The 19,317-nt window shown below is 36.1% G+C and overlaps 1 protein-coding gene across 1 annotated transcript in view; it reads right to left on the bottom strand.

The window, feature by feature from the left end:
* The window catches only part of LOC134531619 (voltage-gated potassium channel subunit beta-2), a 331,150-nt gene that overhangs the window by 66,766 nt on the left and 245,067 nt on the right, over positions 1–19,317 (bottom strand). The window contains exon 3 of the mRNA XM_063367375.1: positions 17,441–17,654. Within this exon, the coding sequence (XP_063223445.1) occupies positions 17,441–17,654 (214 nt within the window). The remainder of the gene's footprint in view (positions 1–17,440; positions 17,655–19,317) is intronic.

Here is a 19,317-nt window from a genome sequence, read left to right on the forward strand (position 1 = left end):
ATCCAAGATGGTGTCCGTAACGAAACGTGCAACGATTATTTCATACACGTCCAAGATGGCGGGTGTAACGAAATATGCAACGATTTTAGAATCCAAGATTGCCATTGTAACTATATGTTAAACAGTGTTTTAAAATATATTTTATTAAAATTTTATTAATAATAAATTTTTTTATTTTCCCGATTTTCCCGATTTTCTAGCATATAAATTACGGATTTTCAAATGGCGGCTGTAACAAAAATAGCAACAGTTACGTCTAAATAAAAGATGGCGGGTGTGATAAAAAAATTTCATCACTTTTTATTTTTTATTAATAATTTTTTTTTAGTTTATCAATAAATTACATGTTTATTCTCGCCGGGAATCGAAACAAGGACCGAAATATATTAGGTAACTAAACATTTGAAAAAGCAATTTTTATTATTTTTTTTTCGGAATTTTTGGTAGAATTTAAAGAATTTGAATTTTAAGGTCAAGGCGGCTTATGGCGTTTCTTAAGCCGTTTTAAGGCATTTGTGTTCTTTCTATGACAAAATTATTTTGAAGTTTATCGAATTCCTAATTTTTTTGAATTTTCGAGGAATAAAATGGATTTTTTTTTTTAAAAAAAATGGGAATTTTCCCATCGAAATAGAGAATAAAAAAATTATTTTTCAAATTTTTTGAGATATTCAACAGATTCTTTTTCCAAAAAAACTTGAAAATTTAGTTAATTTTGGCGAATTTTGGGCAAATATGGAGGTCAAGTTTAAGGTAATCCAAGATGGCCACCGTGACATCAAAACCCAATATGGCGGTTCATATCGGCTGTCTTGACGCCTTAGTAATTTTTTTAACTAGAAATTCAGGTAAAACCCATGATACATCCAAAAAATTTTTATTAATATTCAGATTGATTCGATCAATTAATGTCGTTGCTTATATCATTAATAAATGCAAGAATTATAATTTATTAAAATTAAATTAAAATGACAAGTCAAAGAAATAAAACAATAAAAATTACAAATAAAAATCTTATTATGTAATATCAACAAGTACAAAACGGAAGCATATTAAACATGTTTCTAGTTTTCTAAAGGCTTCTTAGAAGGTTAAGCGCACCTTAAAAATAACTGGACATGTGTTTTCAGGGCATTCTACTCATCAGTCGATCAACAAGACACACGCAATTGTTGGCTAGACCCCTCCTGTCAGTGGTCAGACACATCCAGTCTGTGATCAGCCATCACTTGATGGAAGCCAGACACGTCTACTCAATGATCAGGAACACAGGCTCAGTAGGAGACTAGTCACATCCATTTATTAGCCAGGCACATCCAGTAGGTGATTAAACATATACAGTCAGTAACCAAGAATTACATTTCGACGATACGCAGCGAAAATTTTGAACAGTTCCTGTTCAAAAAACATGTGGTTTTCAAACCAAGAGTACATTTTCGTCGATACTCTACCAAAAATCTAAACTGGTCATGTTTAATGTCAGGCGTTTATTCGAGGCATCATCGAACCACTAGATCAAACCTGTCCCAACTACAGACTTATTGTTACATATTCAAAAAATTAAGGTCACATATTTATTCGAAAGCACAATCAACGAAAAGAAAGTACATTCGATAGCAAACTCAACGAAAAGGTGGCAAACATAAAATCAGAATCAACAAAAGAAAAAGACACACAGGACACGCAATGGATATAAAAACTCACACAGGAAACGCAATTAACACGCAAAAAACATTCTATACACATACTGGACACACAATGAACACGCAAAGACACGTAATTCACGCACATAACACACAATGGACACACAATACACACAAAAGACACGCAATGGCCACACATTACACACACAGGACATGCAAAGTACACACTGTACATACACTTACAAACGTTACACATACAGTACACGCAATAGACATGCAATGGACACACGTTACACACACATGATATGTCTTGGAGACACATTACATACACGGGACACATCTTATGCACACAGTACATGCAATTAACAATTTGTACACCCTAGAAAAACAGTACCCACACAGGATATGCAACGAAAACGAAACGAACACGCAATACACACTCAGGACATGCATTGAATATACAGTACACACAATGAACATTATTTTTTTGGAAAAAAGGTAGCACATTTAACGAAAAGTAACTACATTGGTACTAAAATTCAACATGGTAGGAAAAGATCTCATAGAGGGATACAATCTCATTGCAAGAATACAATCTGGTCACAGTTATACAATCTCGTAGAGAGATACGATCTCGTCATAGAGATTAGATCTTGTCACAGTTATACGATCTCGCTAAAGGCATACTTTCTCATCAGTAGAATACACTAAATCAGGATTGACAATGTTTATTTAACGAAAAAGATGGAAATTTTTACAAACATTCTACTCAAGAGGATGCAATTGGTCTTTTTAGTTTATGCTACAATAATTCCAACTCTTTTTATATCCAACATACTTTGGCTTCCAAATCGGCTTGAAAAATATTTTGCTCCATTGTCATTGTCTCCAAACGTTATTAGTTCCAAACGTTATCGGCTCCAACAGTCTTTGGCTCCAAGAGACTTTGGCTATAACAGTATTTGGCTATAGCAGTCATTGATTCCAACAGTCTTTGTCTCCAAATATTATTGGCTCAAACAGTTTTAGCTGCAAAAGTCATTGGCTTAAAATGTCTTTAGTTCCAACAGGCATTGTCTCCAAAAGGCATTGGCTATATTAATATATGGTTCCAAAAGTCATTTGCTCCAACAGTCATCGCTCCAGCTGTCTTAAGACTTAAATTTTACAAAAAAAAAAAAACATTTCGACACAAGACTACTTGGCTACAAAGTTACAAGACTATCAGACTACGAGACTACGAGGCTACAAGACTACAGGACTAAAGAACTTTCAGACCTCGGGTCTATGAGGCTCTAACTACCTACAAGACTAAGAGACCACGAGCTACTTGGCTACAAATCTACAAGACTATCAGAATACGAGGCTACGAGTCTACAAGACTACAGGACAAAAGGACTACAAGGCAAAAGGACTGCAAGGCAAATGGACTACGATACTTTGGGTCTATGAGGCTCCAACTACCTGTAATACTAAGAGACTATGAACTACGAGACTGGGAAGCTAAATAGCAAAAGGCTACAAGACTACAAGGCTAAATGCTTCTTGGCTACAAAGCTACAATCTATTAAACAAAAAGTCTGCAAAGCTTCGAGGCGACAAGGAAACCAAGGTTACGAAACTATGAGGCTAAAGGACTAAACGACTACGAAACTTAAAGTGTACGTGGCTACAAGACTCAATGTTATGTAACTACTAGACTACAGGGCTACAAGTCTACAATACTATAAGTCTACGAGACTACAAGGCTACATGACTATGAGACTCCCGGCCTACATGCTTCTTGGCTACGAAGCTACATGTCTATGAGACTACAAGGCTGAAAAGCTAAGAAGCTATGTGGCAACAAGAGCTACAAGAATACAAGGCTACAGTATTAAAGACTTAGAAACAACATATCTACGAGTCTGCAAGGATACGAGTCTACAAGGTTGCAACTGGCTTCAAGAGCTCCATTCAGCAACCAGAGTTAATTTATCTCATGAAAATAACTTGTTTGCAAAAAGTCCGGATTCGTGCAAAAGATGGCACCACATTCAAAGTTGTACGGGCAGTCGTTCTTTTTATGTGGAGTTCCGGATGCTCACTCATGATCGCAAGAGAACTAGGGCTTCGCTAGACATCATTTATAAGGTAATTCGTCTCGCATGATAGTGATTCGCAGCCATTTTAAGGCATATTATTTGAGTGAGTAATAATTGTTTTGTGTTTCATTTAGACCTGATAAAATTATTGTAAGAGCTGATTTAGTAACTTCAATTAATTAAATGTATCTCTGAATTAAATTGCATGTCTCATTAAGTCTAGCTATGAATAACCAGGTGCACACGGAGAAAACCAATAGAAGCGTCGCCACGAATGGCAAAAGAACTTGGAGAAACCAATAAAATATTAGCAGGATTAATCAGCAGCACACAGAAAAAACTAATGCATGTTTTTCTAAACTAAAATCAGTGAATCAGAAAAAACCACAAAATTTAAAAAATACAAATTTTAAAAGAAAACTATAAAACACCGTCTGCCAGCTTGTGAACTTCTCCTCAATCAGCAAGTATAGTGTTATATCAGAAGCCAATTTATTTATTTTTTTGTAATTAACTGATCTTCATTTAAGAAAATTTGTATTAGAGTTCTCTGTGTGCTCCTGATTATTCCTGCCAATATTTTGTGGGTGGGTTTCTCCAAGTTCTTCTGCAATTCGTTGCGACACTTCTATTGGTTTTATACAGTATGCTCCTGGTTTTTCCTGGCATGACTTCTTCCTATGTTCTCCGAGTGCTTGTGGTTATTTCTGATATATAAATCTCTGCATGAAATATTTTTTACTTAATGAGACATGCAAATTTCATCAGAGTTACATTTAATTAAACAATTTCAATTACTACATCACCATCGAAATAATTTTATCAAGTCAATTTATAACAAAAATAATTAAATAATTATCAATGAAATTAATAATATGCCTTAAGATGGCTGGGAATCACTATCATGCAAGACAAACTTCATTCTCCTTGATGTCTAGCCGAAGAACTACTTATCTTACTAATGTGAGTGAGCAACCCGCATCCTACATAAAACAGCGACTGCTTGTGCAACACATCATGTGGCGCAATCTGTTGCAAGAATCGGTAATACTTGCAACAAGTTAGTTGCACGAGACAAATTAACTCTCGCTGATGAATGAAGCTACAGTAGTCAGTTGCAGCATTTCAGACTCGTAGTCTTATAGTCTCGTAGTCCTGTAGCCTCGTAGCCTTGATTCTGTGAAGCCTTGTAGCCTCGTAGACGTGTAGCTTCATAGTCTATTAGTCCTGTAGCCTCATAGTTTTCTAACCTTTATTGCCATGTAGCCTTGCAAACTTATAGACTTGATTCATAGCCAAGAAGTCTGTAGCCATGTAGTCTCGTAGTCCTTTTGCCTCGTAATTTGGTAATCGTGAAGCCTCGTATTCTCGTAGCCTTGTAGTCTTGTACTCTTGTAGTCCTGTAGCCTCGTAGTCTTGTAGACATGAAGCATTGTAGCTTCGTAGAATTTTAGTCTTGTAGCCTTGAAGTCCTGTAGCCTCGTAGTCGCGTAGCCTTTATTGCAATGTTGCATCTTAGCCATGCAACCTTGTAGTCACATAAACTTGCAGATTGATAGCCAAGAACACTGTATCCTGTAATCTTATAGGCTGTTGCTGTTTAATATCATAGTCTCGTAGCTAAGTAGCCCCGTAGTCTTGTAGCTAGTTGGAGCTCGTATACTAGTAGTCTCATAGTCCTGTTGCCCCGTAGTCTTGTAGTCCTGTTCCGTCGTAGTCTCGTAGCCTCTTAGTCTTATATATTTGTGGTTTCGTAGCCAAGTGACAGTGTAACAAATATTGTTGGAGCAGTATGGGCCTAAGACAGCTGGAGCCGATGACTTTTGGAGCCAATGAAAATAAGAGCCAAAGATTGTTGGAACCAAATACTTTTGAAGCTAATGACTGTAGGAGCCAAAGACTCTTGGAGACTTTTGGAGCTGATGACTGTTGGAGCCTATGACTTTTATAGCTAATGACTGTGGGAGCCAGTGATGTATGTAGACAAAGAATGCGGGATACTAAGATTAATGGAGCCAATGACATTTCAAAATAAAGAGTGTTGTAGCCAAAGACTGTTGGGGCCAAAGACTTTTGGAGCTAATGACTTTTGGGGCTGATGACTGTTGGAGATAAAGACTATGGGAGATAATGAAAGTTGGAGGCATTAAAACTTACCATAAATTGACGTTTACGTCCTTGAGTTAATTGTGAGGGAAAATGTACATCATTTATGTTAAATGTACATAGTAAATCCTGTATTATCGTATCCTCCTGGTTATATCATATCCCTGTGCCAATATCTTGTCCCTCTACTGAGATCGTATCCTTCTGATACGATCGTTTCCAACCTATTTGAATTTTCGTACAAAAGTTTGTAGTTTTCGTTATATGTGCTTCCTTTTTGTCAAATGCGTGTCCAGTGTAATTATTGTGTATTTATTATTTATCTTGTGTGCGTTTTGCGTGTTCGTTGCGTGTTCATTACGTATCCAGTATGTGAATGGCCTGTTTTTTGCGTGTTAATTACGTTTCCTGTGTGAGTTTTTATGTCCATTGCGTGTCCTGTGTGTCGATTATTTTTGTTGATTGTTATTACATTTTTGCTTCCTTTTCGTTGATTTTGCTATCGATTTTTTTTTTCGTTGATTGTGCTTCCCAAATAAATATTCTTCCTTTTTTTTTTGGAATATGCAACAACAAATCTATAGTTAGGCAATGATTGATCTAGTGGTTCGGAGATGCCTCGAATAAACGCCTGACATTAAACATGACCAGTTTAGATTTTTGGGCGAGTATCGACGAAAATTTACTTTTAGTTTGAAGACCACATGAGTTTTGAACAGGAACTGTTTAAAATTTTCGCCGCATATCGTCGAAATGTAATTCTTGGTTACTGACTATGTTTGATCACCTACTGGATGTGCCTGGCTAATAACTGGATGTGACTAGTCACCTACTCAGCCTGTGTTCCTGATCATTGAATAGACGTGTCTGGCTTACATCAAGAGATGGCTGATCACAGACTGGATGTGTCTGACCACTGACTGGAGGGATTTAGCCAACAACTGCGTGTGTCTGTTTAATTGACTAATACGTAGAATGCCCTAAAAACAAATGTCCAGTTATTTTAAAGGTGTGCTTAACCTTCTAAGAACCCTTTAGAAAACTAGAAAGACGTTTGATTTGCTTCCGTTTTGTACTTGTTATCACATGATAAGATTTTTATTTGTAGTTTTGTTGTTTTAATACTTTGACCTATCATTTAAATGGTAATTTTAAAAAAATTTATCATTTTTTGCATTTCTCAAGGATATAACCCACAACATAATTGTTCGAATCAATCAGTATATTATTAAAAAAAATTGATGTATAATGAATTTTTACCTTAATTTCAATTTAAAAAATTACAGGCATCCAAGATCGTGTCCAAGACACGATTATATGGTGGAAGTCCTGGCAGTAAATATTTACTGGACTCTAGTGGGTAAAAATTAAATCAGTATAGCGGCAGTATCATCTAGCAAATGAAAAACAATAAGACGTTTCTAAGATGGCGTCCTCAAGCTGACGACATCAAGATGATAGACCTAATATGGCTGCCATGGCGTCATACAGGCTGACGTAATATCTGCTTTGGCATTAGTGGTGGGAGGTCAATTTACTGGTGGCCTCCGTGGAGGAAAGTTCCATCTCCATTTTTAATCTAATTATCTGGTCAGATTTGGACCGAGAACTCCATTATACAAGTTACTTTTTTAATTTTTTAATTTTTTTTCTCGTTAAAATCGGATATTAATAACGGATTTTAAACTAATACAGATTTTTCGAAAATGCAACGTTATAGAATACAAGATGGTGGCCAAAAATTAATGTAAAACAAAGACCTCATACACATCCAAGATGGCTAACGAAACAATAAATGCAAAATTTCAGAATTAAAGATGGTAGGCGAAACTAAAATCTCAAAGTTTAAAATAAATATTTTTTCTTAATTATTTTTGGAATAGTTTTCTTATTTTTGGTGAAAAATTAATGAATGTTAAGTTTAACATCATGGTTTAGGTCATGACCTTGGTGACTTAGGGTGGCTAGCTTTTAGGAGTACTAAACCGCTTTTAGGAAAATTCGTTTATTTTTTTTCAAGATTCTTTTGTGGCAATCAGAATTTCGTATAATGAATAATTTTTTTTAATAAAATCGGGAATTTTCCCTCCAAACGGGAATTTTTCCTTCGAAATATGATAAATTGGAATTTCGCGACTTTTATTTAATTTTTGGTGGATTTGTTTATCTAAAAACTATAAATTTTTGCGAATTTTATCGATTTTCTAGCCGATTATTTCCATTAAGGTATATTAGTAGAGTAGGAATAACGGTCCGGAAACAGGGTCCAGGGGGTGGAGCCGAGAGCCGAGCCACCATCTTGGATTGTGAAGTCACGGCGGCCATCTTGGATGGTCGTAACGGGACATAGCGTAACGTGACAAGTAGTACCGTGACCTTGACCTTGACTTTGACCCTCAAAAATTGTCAAAGTTGGACAAAATTTGCCCAAAATTCCTCAAAATTCGCCAAAATTTTCATTTTTGTGGAAAAAATTCAACCAAAAAATCTCAAAACATTTGATAAATTAAGAAATTCTCTTTTCAAGAAAAAAATACCCGTTTCGAGGGAAAATTTCCCGTTTTTAATCCTTAAAAATCCCAGCGGCTAGAAATGTCCATATATAGGCTTAAGCATCCATGTCTACAGCCTCCGATAAGCCTCTGACGTCATCATGGATAATGACGTCACTGTTGCAATTATCGTTACGGCCGCCATCTTTAAAATCTTAATTTGTTATCCGATTTTAATGAAAAACATTAAAATTTATAAAAAAATTAATTATTAAAATATTAATAAAAAATATTAAAAAACAAACTTTACCTCATGGAGCTCAGAGTCCTCGGTTCTAAACTGGTGAGGGCAAAAAAAAGTGGCGACCGATCCTTCCCTCACAGTGGACGCTGGCACACTGGCCCCCACCACTTTTTTCAAAGCATATATATCGCCAGTTAGCATGATGTCTGTCCGCCATCTTGAAAATCAGTAACTTTTATGTTAGGAAATCAGGAAAAATTAAAAATCATTAAAAAAAAGTTGTCCAACCGAATTAAATAATAAAAATCCTTAAAATCACCGTTGCACTTTTGGTGACGAATGCCATCTTGAAAATTCGTAATTTTAATTCTAGATATTCGAGAAAAATTCCAAAATCCATCAAAAAAATACTTATTACAATACCGATTGATTAGTTCGATTCCCGTCCTTGGTTCGAAACCGCTAAGAGCAAAAAAAGAACATATCCTTCTTCCACAGAAGCCAACTACAGACTGATCTACCGCCACCAATACCAAGGTATACAGGTATATATACCATCATCTGGTATGATGACCTGTCCGCCATCTTGTCTTCATCTGCTGGAGACAACCATCTTGTTTTCGTCCGCTAGAGTGTGCTGATACCATGTTAGTATAATTTTCTGTTCAGAATACCTTTGTCCTCAACTGTTGGCATTGAACTTTGACCTTGACCTTGAGATTTGACCTAGACCTTGAACTTTGACCTTGACCATGAAATTTGACCAAGACCTTGAACTTTGACATTGACCTTGAAATTTGACCAATACCTTGAACTTTGACCTTGACCTTGAAATTTTACCTTGACCTTGAAATTTTATCTTGACCTTGAAATTTGACTTTGTCATTGTCGACCATCATGGATCCAACATTTTATGTTCAGTACATGCTACCAGGAGCTACCACCTGCTGGAGTACACCATCTTGTGTGTGTACCTACTCGTCTTATAGAGTACATTTCCTTCTGGATAATTTTATTCTAACCCACTACAGTGCAGTAATCATTTATTACCGAGGTGCCCCCACCATCTTGAAATCCTGTAATTATTTAGTTAGAAAATCGAAAAAAAATCCAACTACATAAAAAAAATCACTCATTAATTTACATATTGAATCGCTAGATTCCTGCCCTCCATTCGATACTTGAAGAGTGACAAGTGTAAGTAAATATAAAATAAATTTAATATTCTGTTTTTCCATTACCTTTCGCGGAGTTTGTAAATCATTCTCTCTTCAAAAATAAAACACTAGTCAATGTACGACAATGTTCGACGAATTAAATACGTTGCCGATAAGCCTAACATATAAGTCTAGTTTTTCGATAATCTGAATAACCTCTAAACCGTTCATGTACACAGCCATACATACATATAGACCAAGCGTCTTCGGACCAAGAGACCGGTTCATAATCAATGTCAGACGTATAGACCAGTTATTTTCGAACCTCACGACCTTCCTTATTGTCAGCTAATTACATTTAATTGAACCAACGGATCATATTTTTTACGCTTACAAGAGGACCAAGAATCCAATCAAAAAGGCAGCACAATAACAAAAGGAAGCACATTTGGAAACACCATCAACAAAAAGGAAGCACATTTGGAAGCACTATCAACAAAAAAAGGCAGCACATATGGAAGCACCATCAACAAAAAGGAAGCATATTTTGTAAGCATCATCAACACAAAGGAAGCACATTTAAAACACCATAATCAAAAAGGCAGCACATTTGGAAGCACCATCAAAAAAGGAAGCACAATTTGAAGCACCATCAACAAAAAGGCAGCACATTTGGAAGCAACATCAAAAAAGGAAGCACATTTTGGAAGCAACATAATCAAAAGGCAGCAAATTTGGAAGCACCATCAAAAAAGGAAGCACATTTCGGAAGCACCATCAACAAAAAGGAAGCACTTTTCGGAGGCACCATCAACAAAAAAAGGAGCATATTTGGAAGCACCATAATCATAAAGGTAGCACATTTTGAATGCACCATCATAAAGGCAGCACATTTTGGAAGCACCATCAAAAAAGGAAGCACATTTGGAGGCTCCATCAACAAAAAGGCAAAAATGAAGCACACGTTACGAGAACTAAGTCTTAGTTAGAAATCAGAATACAAGAAATAAAAACATTAAATTTTTATATTTTAAATTATATATTTTATTTTTTTACATTATACAAATGCAAGTAAACAAGCCATTATTGTATGTAGTCAGCTTTCCTCAGTTCTTTGAGTATGACGGTTATTTCATTGATGCACGAATAGTTTCCTGCACAAAGCGAGCCATGTAGAAGTCTTAGCCGGTCAACAAATATGTTTAGATCTTTCCATGATGTGTAATCATTCTCTTCAACCACCATCTTCCTTGCACGATTATAATAAATATTATGATTTCTGGTGTCTTCCGTTTTACCACCAACCTCAGGGTGACTTTCATTTTTGAGACAGTGATCATCACAATCTTGATCAGATTTATTTAATATATCACGACGTTTCCATCGTTTCGGTCTCAGGACACCGCCACAATCTTCGATCTTGTCAGCTTTAGGTGCTTCATCACAGTCTATGTCTTTGTCAACAGCCTCAGAGTCACTGTAACAATCACCGTAGAAAGCATCGTCTTCACCCAGATTACCGTAAAAATTCCATGTTGATGATGTTGTAGTGTCATCATCGTATTCATGCTTTCTTTTTAGGAGTCCGTTATTTTTTAAAGTAGGAAATATCTACTTGAATTCGGCTGGAATATATTCTCACTTTTCACGTTAAGGATTCTTCCATTGTCTTCATTCTTCCATAAATCATCAACCTCCTTCAAATTTAGTTCTTTGTTGAGATCGGAAGAGCCAGGAAAATTATTGTCGCAATGCAGATCACACTTCCTTAGTCTAGTAGATTCATCGTTGTCCTCTAGCTTGTACGTAGGCTTGGCGTTACAAGTTATGCCATGTCTTTTTAAGCTCCTTCTCCACGTAAACGACTTGCTACATCGAACACAACTTATCATATTGCGTAGTGGAGTTTTAACACAGTCATTCTTCTCGTGTTGTCTTTTATTCTTTCTCAAGATAAACTCTTTGCTGCAAAACTTACACCTATGTTCTTTCATCTCATTGTAGTGCAAAGTTAGAGTACCATTACAAGCCAGATTTTGTTTTTGTATTTTTTGTTTTTATTTTAAATGTTTTATAATTTTTTTTTGTAAATTTATGATATCAAAGAAAACTTTTGGAGGTTTCTCCGTGTGCTTCCTATTATTCTTGTCAATATCATGGTAGTTTTCTCCGTGTGCTCCTGATTATTCTTGACAATAATTAGATGGTTTTCTCCGAGTGCTTATGATTAGTCCTGACTAGACATCTGATGGTTTTCTCCGAGTGCTTCTGATTCTTTCTGACTAGACAACTTATTGTTTTCTCCGAGTACTTCTGGTTACAGATGAGAAATTGATCACTGCATGAAAAAAATTTTTACTTAATGAGGCATGTCATTTTATTCAAGGTTGCATTTAATTAGTGAATTTCTGCTACTTAATCAACACTTGTAATATTTTTATCAGGTGGAAATTAAAATATATCTTTACTCAGTCAAATAATAATAATCTCTGAGAAATCTAAGAAGCACTAACAGGAAGGACGAACTTCCTTCTTCTTAGAGTCTAGAGAAGCCATCCTTCTTTTGCGATCGTTAGTGAGCATCCCGCATCCCGCCTAAAAGAATTAAAATATTATTTACCTGCAAGCAAAATGTGGCGACATCTGTTGTTGAAAAGCAGAACTACATGCATCAAGTACCTTTGCATGAGATATATTAATTCACACTGATGAAATATGAAAAAAAATTATATTTAAGTAATGGATATAATTTAAAACACTCAAATGGTATCTGGCATTAGTCTCAGTAAGTAATATGAATTCCGATTTGGGATCTGACGCTGAATCGAAAGAAAATAGGTGTAAGTTTTGCAGCAAAGAGTTTATCTTGAGAAAGAATAAAAGACAACACGAGAAGAATGACTGTGTTAAAAATCCACTACGCAATATAATAAGTTGTGTTCGATGTAGCAAATCGTTTACGTGGAGAGAGAGCTTAAAAAGACATGGCAGAACTTGTAACGCCAAGCCTACGTACAAGCTAGAGGACAACGATGAATCTACTAGACTAAGGAAGAGTGATCTGTATTACGACAATAATTTTCCTGGCTCTTCCGATCTCAACAAAGAACTTAATTTGAAGGAGGTTGATGATTTATGGAAGAATGAAGACAATGGAAGAATCCTTAACGTGAAAAGTGAGAATATATTCCAGCCGAATTCAAGTAGATATTTCCTACTTTAAAAAATAACGGACTCCTAAAAAGAAAGCATGAATACGATGATGACACTACAACATCATCAACATGGAATTTTTACGGTAATCTGGGTGAAGACGATGCCTTCTACGGTGATTGTTACAGTGACTCTGAGGCTGTTGACAAAGACAGACTGTGATGAAGCACCTAAAGCTGACAAGATCGAATAATGTGGCGGTGTCCTGAGACCGAAACGATGGAAACGTCGTGATATATTAAATAAATCTGATCAAGATTGTGATGATCACTGTCTCAAAAATGAAAGTCACCCTGAGATTGGTGGTAAAACGGAAGACACCAGAAATCATAATATTTATTATAATCGTGCAAGGAATATGGTGGTTGAAGAGAATGATTACACATCATGGAAATATCCAAACATATTGGTTGACCGGCTAAGACTTCTACATGGCTCGCTTTGTGCAGGAAACTATTCGTGCATCAATGAAATATCCGTCATACTCAAAGAACTGAGGAAAGCTGACTACATACAATAATGGCTTGTTTACTTGCATTTGTATAATGTAAAAAAATAAAATATATAATTTAAAATATAAAAATTTAATGTTTTTATTTCTTGTATTCTGATTTCTAACTAAGACTTAGTTCTCGTAACGTGTGCTTCATTTTTGCCTTTTTGTTGATGGAGCCTCCAAAGTGCTTCCTTTTTTGATGGTGCTTCCAAAATGTGCTGCCTTTATGATGGTGCATTCAAAATGTGCTACCTTTATGATTATGGTGCTTCCAAATATGCTCCTTTTTTTGTTGATGGTGCCTCCGAAAAGTGCTTCCTTTTTGTTGATGGTGCTTCCAAAATGTGCTTCCTTTTTTGAGGGTGCTTCCAAATTTGCTGCCTTTTGATTATGGTGCTTCAAAATGTGCTTCCTTTTTGTTGATGGTGCTTCCAATTTGTGCTTCCTTTTTGTTGATGGTGCTTCCAAATGTACTGCGTTTTTGTTGATGGTGCTTCCAATTGTACTTCCTTTTTTGATAGTGCTTCCAAATGTGCTGCCTTTTTTGTTGATGGTGCTTCCAAATGTGCTTCCTTTTTGTTACGGTGCTGCCTTTTTGATTGGATTCCTGGTCCTCTTGTAAGCGTAAAAAAACATGATCCGTTGGTTCAATTGAATATAATTATCTGACGATGAGGAAGGTGGTGAGGTTAAGAAATAACTGGTCTATACGTCTGACATTGATTATGAACCGGTCTCTCGGTCCGAAGACGCTTGGTCTATATGTATGTATGGCTGTGTACATGAACGGTTTAGAGGTTATTCAGATTATCGAAAAACTAGACTTACATGTTAGGCTTATCAGCAATGTATTTAATTCGTCGAACTTTGTCGTACATTGACTAGTGTTTTATTTTTGAAGAAAGAATGATTTATAAACTACGCGAAAGGTAATGGAAAAACAGAATATAAAATGTATTTAATATTTAGTAACACTTGTAACTGTTCATGTTTCGAATAGAGGGCAGGAATCAAGCGATTTTATATGTAAATTATTGAGTGATTTTGATGATGAATTTTGGATTTTTTCCCGAATTTCTAGCTAAATAATTACACGATTTCAAGATGGCGCCCAAATTTCAAGATGGCGGGGGCACCTCGGTAATAAATGATTACTGCACTGTAGCGGGTTAGAATAAAATTATCCAGATGGAAATGTACTCTATAAGACGAGTACACACACAAGATGGTGTACTCCAGCAGGTGGTAGCTCCTGGTAGCATGTATTGAACATAAAATGTTGGATCCATGATGGTCGACAATGACAAAGTCAAATTTCAAGGTCAAAGTAAAATTTGAAGGTCAAGGTCAAAGTTCAAGGTCAAGGTAAAATTTCAAGCTCATGGTCAAAGTTCAAGGTATTGGTCAAATTTCAAGGTCAAGGTCAAAGTTTAAGGTCTAGGTCAAATTTCAAGGTCAAGGTTAAAGTTCAATGCCAACAGTTGAGGACAAATGTATGGTGACCAGAAAATTATATTAACATGTTATCAGGACACTCTAGCGGACGAAAACAAGATGGTGGTCTCCAGCGGAGAAGACAAGATGGCGGACATGTCATCATACAAGCTGATTGTATATATACATGTATACCTTGGTATTGGTGGTGGAAGATCAGTCTGTAGGTGGCTTCTGTGGAGGAAGGATCTGTTCTTTTTTTGCTCTTAGCGGTTTCAAACCACGGACGGGAATCGAACCAATCAATCAGTATTCTAATAAGTAATTTTTTTTGATGGATTTTGGAATTTTTCTCGAGTATCTAGCATTAAAATTACGGATATTCAAGATTGGGTCGTCACGTAAAGTGCAACGGTGGTTGTAAGGATTTTTATTATTTAATTCGGTTGAATATATTTTTTTTTAATTTTTAAATTTTTCCCTATTTTCTAACATAAAAATTAATGATTTTCAAGATGGCGGACATGACGTCATGCTAACTGGCGATATATATCCTTTGAAAAAAGTGCTTTGGCCAATCTGCCAGTGTCCACTGTGAGGGAAGGATCGGTCGCCATTTTTTTTGCCCTCACCAGTTTCGAATCGAGGACTCCGAGCTCCATGACGTAAAAGTTTGTTTTTTAATATTTTTTTATTAATATTTTATTAATTTAATTGTTTTATAAATTATATTTATTTTTTCATTAAAATTGGATAATAAATAAAGATTTTAAAGATGGCGGCCCTAACGATAATTGCAACGGTGACGTTATTATCCATGATGACGTCAGAGGCTTATCGGAGGCTGTAGACATGGATGCTTTAGCCTATATATGGACATTTCTAGCCGCTGGGATTTTTAAGGACTAAAAACGGGAAATTTTCCCTCGAAACGGGAATTTTTCCCTTGAAAAGAGAAATTTTTATTTTATAAAAATTTTTGAGATTTTTTGTCGGAATTTTTTCAACAAAAATGAAAATTTTGGCGAATTTTGAGGAATTTTGGGCAAATTTTGCCCAATTTTGACAATTTTTGAGGGTCAAAGTCAAGGTCAAGGTCATGGTACTACTTGTCACGTTACGTATGTCCCGTTACGACCATCCAAGATGGCCGCCGTGACTTCACAATTCAAGATGGTGGCTCGGCACTCGGCTCCACCCCCTGGACCCTGTTTCCGGACCGTCATTCCTACACTACTTATATTATTTTGGTACATTTTGATAAATTTTGTATTTCATGTTTAGAGATCAAGTTCAAGGTCTTCCAAGATGGCCGCTTGATGTGACAATACATTATGGCAGCCGACACCACCGATATCACAACCAGGATCCATCGCTAGGAACCCCATTTCTTTGCTACTTTTACATTTACTTATTCCAAAAATATTAAGTAGTTTGTTGATTTTAATAGGAAAAACTAAGGGCGATGGCGAGAAGAACACAAAGTTAGATGACGTCCATGAGAGATATAACTTGCCTCAGCACTTACTTGACGTTTTTTTATATGGCTACACTTATTGGTGCTATGTAATATAAATTAGAAGGAGTTATTTAAAGGTGAAAAGAGCCAGAGTTATAGTCACGGCATTATAAAGCATGAAAACGTCTATGACACATATCACTGTACTATGACACATATATTGTGATCCATTATCTGGCAACACTTTCTGGTACCATTTAATACGAGTATTTATTAGATAAGTGATTTATTGTAGAAGAATTAAGAGGAACAGCCTGAGCAACATAATTAAAATAAGGTAACTATGTGAGCATACTATAGAAATGCACCTAAGTTTTTATTTACTGATTAGTTATATATAAAATTTATTATTAAATGACATATTTAATAGCAGAGGTAATTTAAAGAAAAACGTATTAAGGAGATAACTAAGGCAAACAAAATCAAAATGAGGGGTAATGGTATGCCTGAGTACAACTAACTCATAAACTATTTGGTTTTCAACTGTATGCCTTTATTTCCATGTAGCATGAAATATGAGAATAGAGGGTAGATTTATAAGATAAAAGGGGGTGAGTATTTGTCACGGAACAAATAAGCCAATTAAGTTAAACGCCTGAACGTGACAGAGCGATGCACCTCATGATTTTTCACTATGTGATATAGCGACACTTTCCTTTATTATATTGTATACAATACTTATGTTTTTAAGGGTAAACATTTTCGGTGATGTTTAGGGCCGACAATAAGCAAGTTATGCTAATTGGTAATGCAAGGACTCATTGCCAGTGTAATTTCTACAACACCACCTAATTTTTGTTTCATTGCAAGGCTACTCTTTCTTATACAATGAGGCAAAACTAATACCGTTGTTTGATTATAAATGGGTGATTTGGGGAGGAAATCCAGTGTGACGACCAGGGAAGAATAAAGTTAAATGACTTCACTCGAAATTAGCATGAAACATGAAACGAAATGTGTTATTTGTAGAGGAAAGTACCAAATGGAAGACAAGAGCCACACAAAGAAAAATTAAAATTGTTGTAGGAGGCCGGCATTTATACAGCACCAACTTTGTGTTCCAGTATATCTTGGTGGTGACGATGTAGGAGTTGCGCTTCCAGCCCTGGCGCTGCAGAATGCGGCCCAGCTCCGCCTCTGCGCGCGGCCCGCTGTACGCCTCCGACAGATCGAACAGGTTGATGCCACTGTCGTAGGCCAGGTTGATCACCTCCTCAGCCTGCTCCGAGTTCGGCGAGCCGCTGCCGCCAAACGTGACCCACGTGCCTGCAACAGCACCGCGGTACCCGCAACCACTTCCTCGCTCTGTGACAACACATGTCCCGCACATAAGGTTTATGGCCAAAAAAAGGCCGATAAATAAATGATTTGATGAATTTTTGCTGAAAGTTGCGCCGATCTTTATGTCACTAGATACGAATAGATTTTATGTATTGGTAAAAGGACAATGCTGGAAAAAATGTAAAGGAGGATCAGTAGCTTTAAAAGAAAACCTACCAATTGAGTTAAAGCTGGATATAACCACAAATTTGTGAAAGTAATTTTTTTTTTAAATCCTCGTTAAGCACAATGCGAAGTTTGTGGGGAAAAAATATATCTCCTTCTGATGGTAGGAAACATTAAAAATATTAGAAACAAAAATAGTTCTTATAAATTGCATTGATTTGTATAGTGTGGTAATGTGCCACTGTCACTAAATCCAAATACAATAAAAATTGACAAAATCTGTATCCCAATGTCCAAAAACTACTCATTCATCATCATTATACAGAGTGATTCGCTTCCTTTTAAAAATTTTTAGGCATTAATAATTTTATGAATAAATACACTGACGATCAGAGATTGGTCAGTAAGTACACTGTTAACTATTCCACGAGTGCATCCATTTACGAGAATAATATTCACATTTTGGCAATTATATTCAAAAACCAACACGACGACACACACACACACACAATTATCAATACGTTAATTTTCTAGTTTTTTTATTTCTTTGAATTATTGTTTTAGAGCTTTTGTACGGCATTTAGATGGTGGTCATATGTGGAGTTGCGTTTCGGAGAGTATTACTGCCAATAGAGTTTAAAACTTCAATGTGTCTTGTATTACTTTTTGATTTGTAAACATCTTAGCTCTCGACATATAGCATTCGACAGAAAAAAATTCTTGAAAATGGAACGTAAGTCGTGGGTATATAAATAATTGATTTTTTTCGGTGAATTTTGGATTTTTTTCCGCATTTCTAACTAAATAATTACATGATTTCAAGATGGTGCTCAAATTTCAAGATGGCTGGTACCTCAGTAATAATAAATGATTACTGCACTGTAGCGGATAAGAATAAAACTAGCATGATGGTAAGATGAGTACAGGCACAAGATGGTGTCATCCAGCAGACGAAAACCAGATGGTGATAATGACCACTAGCAGGCGGTAGCTCCTGGTAGCATGTACTGAACATAAAATGCCGGTTCCATGATGGTCGTCAAGGACAAAGTCAAAGATCAATGTCAAACATAAATTTCAGGGTCAAGGTCAAATATCAAGGACAAGGTCAAATTTCTAGGTCAATGTCAAAGTTAAAGGTCAAGGTAAAAGTTCAAGGTCAAGGTCAAAGTTCAAGGTCAATGTCAAAGTTCAATGCCAACAGTCGAGGTTAAAGGTATGGTGAACAGAAAATTATACTAACATGTCGCCAGCACACTCTAGCAGACGAAAACTAGATGACGGTCTCCAGCGGACGAAGACAAGATGGCTGACATGACGTCATACCAGCTGACGATATATATACCTTGGTATTGGTGGTAGGTTAGTCTGAAGGTGGCTTCTGTTGAGGAATGATATGATTTTTTTTTGCTTTTAGCGGTTTCGAACCAAGGACGGAAATTGATCTAATCAAACAGAATTCTAATAAGTTAATTTTTTGATG

This window comes from Bacillus rossius, chromosome 5 (genome assembly GCF_032445375.1).
Source record: "Bacillus rossius redtenbacheri isolate Brsri chromosome 5, Brsri_v3, whole genome shotgun sequence".
NCBI classification, from domain to species: Eukaryota; Metazoa; Arthropoda; class Insecta; order Phasmatodea; family Bacillidae; genus Bacillus; species Bacillus rossius.